This window comes from Anastrepha ludens, chromosome 5 (genome assembly GCF_028408465.1).
Source record: "Anastrepha ludens isolate Willacy chromosome 5, idAnaLude1.1, whole genome shotgun sequence".
In the NCBI taxonomy this organism is placed as follows: Eukaryota; Metazoa; Arthropoda; class Insecta; order Diptera; family Tephritidae; genus Anastrepha; species Anastrepha ludens.
Genome location: NC_071501.1, coordinates 60,579,569 through 60,586,105, shown reverse-complemented (window position 1 = coordinate 60,586,105; position 6,537 = coordinate 60,579,569). Strand labels below are relative to the sequence as shown.

At 37.3% G+C, this 6,537-nt stretch overlaps 1 protein-coding gene across 1 annotated transcript; it reads right to left on the bottom strand.

The window, feature by feature from the left end:
• Window positions 1-1,040: 1,040 nt before the first annotated feature.
• LOC128863869 (receptor-type tyrosine-protein phosphatase kappa) lies at window positions 1,041-4,233 on the bottom strand. Its single transcript, XM_054103248.1, has one exon. It carries the CDS (start codon window positions 4,111-4,113, stop codon window positions 2,083-2,085), a length of 2,031 nt encoding a protein of 676 aa, XP_053959223.1. The 5' UTR covers window positions 4,114-4,233; the 3' UTR covers window positions 1,041-2,082.
• Window positions 4,234-6,537: the final 2,304 nt, after the last annotated feature.

The following is a 6,537-nucleotide window of genomic DNA, read 5'->3' as shown; positions in this document are numbered from 1 at the left end:
GGAAATCACGCTTGTTCACCTGAACAGCTGCTTTAGCTGGGAAATCGGGACGTATGTACGGAATGCGCGTTCGCCTACGCGCACATCGGTAGGAATGGGGAGAACGGCGAAGATGTCTTCAGTAAATTCCGCTAATCTAGTCCAATCAGCTTTGTTAAAGTTAGTATATGACCGGTGATCCCCGGAAAAAAAGTCGGTAGGTTTCTCGATCGAGATGATAATGGGCAAGTGGTCTAATGCAAGCGATAGCATAGGTCGCCAGGTTATGCTATTTATCAGACCTGCGCTAGCAATTGTGATGTCAGGCGAGCTGCTGCAATTGCCCACTACCCTAGTGGGGGCGTCGTCGTTAACAGTGCTGAATCTGCTCTGCCAATAGCTGTCCCCTACGATCATTTGGTAGGCTTGAATGCCAAAAATCGTGATGCTCATTAAAATCACCTATTACCAATCGGTTTTCACCTCTGATGAGCGCACCAATTTCGGGGTGATATCCAGCCGGGCCACAGGTGACAGACAGGGGGTATATAAATGTTAAAGATTTTGATCTCGGTATCGCCTGACCGGACTAAGGTACTGTCTCTGCGGTCGATGCTTTCATCAATAAGACGATACTGCACTGTGTGGTAGACTTTAAACGCTAGGCTTCCACCGTTGTCTCACTCGCGATCTGGTAATAAGGATGGAGCTAGGTGCAGTGTTGTTTCTTGGATCGCAGCTATTTCGGTTCCATGTCGGCGCATTAAGTCGACTATCTCGTCAATCTTACTCGAATTCGTTGTCGCCGTATGCATTGTATAATTGTCACAAAAATTTTGGCAAGACTAATTACTTACGTATAGTTTACTTTGTGTACTATTTATACTACATAAGTTTGTACTCCAATTTTCGCAGAAGGCTATCACACTCTTCCTCTTTCTCCAAACTACCAAAATGCAACAATGATTAAGGAGTGTCAAATTTAAGTTGTGAGTGAACGTTTTATTATTAAATCGTAATTTCAACACTTGGCAACTCGCATCTTCTGTGGTTGTGGTGGCAACAAAAACACTCCCCATACATGTATGGGGCTGCTGCTGGAGTCACAGTCCTTGGATGAATTATAGTAAATCCGGGTCGTTCCGGCGAAACTCCTGTCTCGCCATCTAGTAACAATCGAACTCATGTTTTTGTTTCAGTACCTCATTCGCTCTGTATTGCCGTAATTGCTAGTCGGTTCGCGAAGTTCCTTATTCTGATACAATATCATAGAATTTATGTACGTTTCTCGCTGTTTTGTTAGTTCGTTAATTGTGTTGAGACCTGTATGTTTTCGGATGTTTTCAAACCAAGCCTTTTTTTGTGAATTACTCTTCGCCTTCGCATTTGTTGCCTCTTGTAATATGTTCGAAATAATTTTTTATGTACATTCGCATGCCCCTTGTTTGATTGTTAACAGTAATGGTGGCATGCCCCTATTTAACAGTGGTTTATTGCTATCACTTTTCTGAAGCACCAGACTTCGCATCAATATAAAAGTTTCGACCATACGTGAGAATTTCAAAGTTGTATTCTTAATTTAATTGATATATTCTGACGCGTGAGTAGTTCACTAACTTTCATGCCATAGCAGATTCTTTTTTACCGGCTATTTCATTAGTCGTTTTCCTAGGTAGTTGTAATTTTTTAGTTTTTCTTTGTTTCAAACCTTGCATACAATCATACATTTGGTTTTATCAAATTTTTGTACTACTCGAAGACTGCTATATGATCAAATCGTTCCCAAAATTTTAGTACACAGAAAAAACAGAGAATAATTTCTCTTGTATAGTATTGCACTTTTTGCATTTGCTCACACGCAATTCACGATAAGGCCCAATATTTTATTTGTATCGGCCACTTGTATATCGTCTGTGCATGGAATGTATTTTATTGTATTATAAGTGCTATAAATATAACTCACGAATTTTCTTATCAAGGGTAATATATTCAATTTTTTTGTACACCTTTAATACAATTAATAATATATATATAGTATAACTATGTTATTAAAATAATACAATTACCAAACCAAGCTTAATATTTGATCAATTTATGAGTCACTTATTTAGTTTTGTTTAGAAAATGAAGAACATAATGCAGGACCAAGTCGTAACAATATTTGTATTCTGTCATATTTTCAATAAGCTGCGGTCGATGTCGACGAACAGTTTTTACAGCCTGGAAAACATCAACTTCTCCATGTTGAATCACTTGTTCAATGCAGGCATTAGCTGCACAGTATACACCCGCACGACTCCTACCATCTGGAGAGACAACACAAACTGGACCATAATCTACTTTTTGTCTCCAAACTTCAACCATATTCATAAGGTATACAAGCGAGTTAGTGGAAGTCGGTACTTTATGCCCCATAGGCCAACATGTAAGTTGAAATAGTTGAACAGTTTTCGTAGGCGCTTTAACACCTGCCATCATTTCCGTTAAAGACACAATTTTCTTATTAATTTTAAATTCCCATTGCTTTATATTAGTGTAGTTTTTTGAAGAAACGCTATGTACCGAGAATACCGGTCCGTACTTTTCCATTTTCAGCTTGTGTGGCCAAAAAGAAGGGAAGTTCTGTGAATTTAAAGGAGGCTGACAAAGCACTACAACTACAGAGCATTCTTGATCGTACACGAGAGACCAAAATTCCCCTAACGTGTGTTTCAGTGGCCATTCCGTAACAATATATTCTCGTGGTTTAGTATATCCGTCGACAAAAACAGAATTTATATAGTCGGTAAAAGCGTTTCCTTGAAACGATGTTAAATACGGTCTAAAATTATCAGGAGGCACGCATAAAACATCCCGATTTTTATCCCGATTATCAGCTCTATGGCCTCCAGCGCAATCTCCTATCGTAAATCGAGGTGTCTGTTTGCAAATTTGCTCATATTCCATTTGGTATTCGTTCATCTTGGTTAATGCATTTCTGCGAGCTTTTACTTTTAGGCGATCAGAAAGTTCGGATACAGGAAACCACGTTTTCCCACATATTATATGCTCCTCAAGAGTGTCGTATATAAATTTATATTGTTCAACATTTTCTACGAGACCCTTTCTAGACTGACGTAATTTCTTCAGGTAACCAAAAACATTGAAACACTCCTCCTCCTCTGCCAGCTCAAGATTTGCATCAATAGACAAATAGACACCGGATCTACCACCTCCATCACTACAATGAACTAACATCGGCCCTTTCAAATCGTCACCTTTAATTATATTTCCAACAACCAAGCGAACTCGACGTCGAAACTCTAAAAGTGCATTAGAAAAAGGACAGGAATGAGAATACCATTCTGTATAATGAAACTGCAGTATAAGGCGTTCGTCTGTAATTTCCTTAGCTTCATTAACTTTATATAAATGAAATGTTCTGATATGGAAATTCGCTAGCTGTTCTTCTCGTACAATGTTTATGTGTATATCGCCATATGTTTCATGTACTTCCATGTTTGGAGGCCAATATTGAACACACATAACTTTCGCGAAGTCAAACGTTTTAGTAAGCATAATGATAGCACTAATATTTTCTTGCCAAACCATTTGCCAGAATTCATTTACAGTTTCCTCCACAGGCCCCTGGGATACAATATAAGCATTTGGTTTGAGTAGACTGTCCACATAGGATGCATTAATATAATCTGAATCACGAACAAAAGATGACTTTTTAAGAACGACGCGGTTGTAATCATAAGGAATACATTTCGGGTTTTGGTTTTTTTCATGATTATTTTTCCTCATAGCGTGTCTACACATGTTTGTCTCTACTCTGGTCGCAATTTGAAACTCTAATTTGTACAGCACAGGAAACTTTCGACGCAAGTCACACAGTTTCAGAAAATACGATTTAATTATTGGAAAATGTGGTATTGTTTTTGATAAAGAGTTGTTTTCATCTCTCGCCTCCAGTCTGATTTTTTCAAACGATAGAAGCCCGCTATTCAACATGCTAAGCTTTATGGTGTTTGGTATTGAAACGAAATTAACTTTTCGTCCATCCACATCAGCATATCGTGAAGATGATTTAGATCGGTATTTATGTGACTTTCCTTTGACAGCATGCGATTTATCCTTTAAGTTTGGCATAGTTAAAAGTAGATGACTCTTTTATAGCTATACTTTAACGCTTTTCACTTGTAAAAGCGAACTTCTTAAAACCAAGAAAAACAGAACAATTATTTAAGTCGATACTATTGTCTGTAAATAGAAACATAGAAAAAGTATCAAACTCGAGAATATCGACTGTTCGCACTATGTAGCTCATCGCCTTAACTTAGGCTTACACGCAACAGTTTTGCAAAGAAAATAGCATTGCATTCACATCAGGACATAAGTAAAAATATTCTAAGCTTGTTGCCGAAAAATGCCACACCTGTTTTCAGAAATCTGTTTTATGTAACAAGGTTCTATAAAAAAGTGAAAAACAATTACGTAAAAATTTAGATATTTCTCAATAAAAATCATTGTTATATACATATATATATATAAATATATTTCAAATATTTGTTATTGTACATTTTTGAGATCAAAGAGTAGCCGTCAAAAAATAGGAAGTAGAAGAGTGCTTTCACTTGTACCTTTTTTTATAATGAGCCAAGGCCAATTTAATACAGAATGAGGTGTTTTCCCAAAAGCGTTACTTTATTTTTCGCGATTTTGGTGAGTGTGCCGTCGGTCATCTTAATAATACAAAAAAACGAACAAAACATATAAAAAAGTGGAAATTTGTGGAAGGGGGGATTTGTGAAAATTCAGTGAATGGTTTGGTAATATTGTATTTGTGACATTTGAACTAAACAAACTAATGAAACAAAGTTCCGTGTGTTAAATTGTGAAAGCACAAATAGCAAAAATAAAAAATATCCCCACCGTGTTTCTATCACTTTTGTTTTCCATTCTCTTCACAAATAAGTAATTTCCCTTCCTTTTGTTTGTATAAATATCTTATTTTATCATTGTTGACTCACACTTTTCCACTAAACACTCACAATTCTCAAAAAAATTAGTAGTAGTAGTGGTGGGGATTAATTGGAATTAATTCAAAAATTGGAAAAAATATTGGAGTACTTTATATTCAACAATGTTTTGTACATAGAATATCACGACAAAAGAAAGTAGAATTGAAAGAAAACAGAACGAACTGTGTTGCCCAGCCAGTTAGAGCTAGAAGTAAACGAAGATGATGCGAATGGCTAACACTCGGATGTACAGTTGGTTTACCCACACTACCTTTAATAGATTTGACTTGGGGTAGGGTATTACAAAGACGGACACAGAACACACTGTATTGAAGCTCAGATACCAAGCAACGGTATTTCATCAGGGCTAAGTTTAACGAACGACAATATTTTTAACACATAAATCGATGTTGTTGTTGTTGTTGTAGCAGCATAAACATTCCCCATACTTACATACGGGGAATGCTGTTGGGGTGACAGTCCGTGGCCGGATATAAATCCGGGTCGTTTCGGTAACGTAGAACCGACTGTCGTGGAAATGAACAACAACAACAACAATGAGTGTATCACTCGAAACCATGCAATAGCGTTGGACTCTAAAACTTTTTAGCTGAAAGCAGTCGAAATAGAGCATATCATATGACAACAAAATGTCGAAGTTGTATTAAATGTAACCCTTACATTTTGACGTGATAACGTCTTATAATTCGATTTAGCCGGCTGCACGCACGAAAAAATATGTCGTTATCTTGCTCAATCGTCGTTATCCTGCTCATTCGTCGTTATCTTGCTCAATCGCCGTTACCTTGCTCAATCGACGTTACCTTGCTTGAACTGCAAGCGAAAGCGCGGAATGAACGACAAAGAGCACAATCGGCTCCCGCAATCGGCAATGTTCGACATCTGGCCCTCTCCTGCTTGAGTGAGCATATACATATATGTATGTATATGCGCATTTGTATATAAATTCACATATGCATATGCCTTCTTCCTGTGTGCATGGTAATGAACCATTTCTCTGTTGAGAATAGGACGATGATAGGAAAAGTAGGAAATGAAAGGGGGTGTTTCGAGTGTAATGTGTCTTGAAAAAGTCAAATCGATGATGTTGCCTCTTAGTGTTGTTGACTTATTTACGTCTGATGCACAATCGAAATTGAACATGTCTTTCATGAATTTGATAAATGTTTCGACATTTTTCTCGTTTGTGTAAATGTAACTTAATCAATTCCATTGCGATTCCATTTACCTCCTTCTCTATATCCATACAAAATATCTATCAAACAAATAAAATTAGAATTTTCTTTTGAAAAATTCAACCATTCCATCAGTATTTTCTTATGACGTTGTCACGTTAAACTATCGCCAGCAAAACGACTTTACAGACAACCGAATGAGTTGGTGCGCGACTAGCATTCGGAATTCAGAGAGAACGTAGATTCCAATCTCGGCGAAACTCTAAAATTAAGAAAAAGTTTTTTCTAATAGCGGTCGCCCCTCGGCAGGCAACGACAAACCTTCGAGTGTATTTCTGCCATGAAAAAGCACCTTA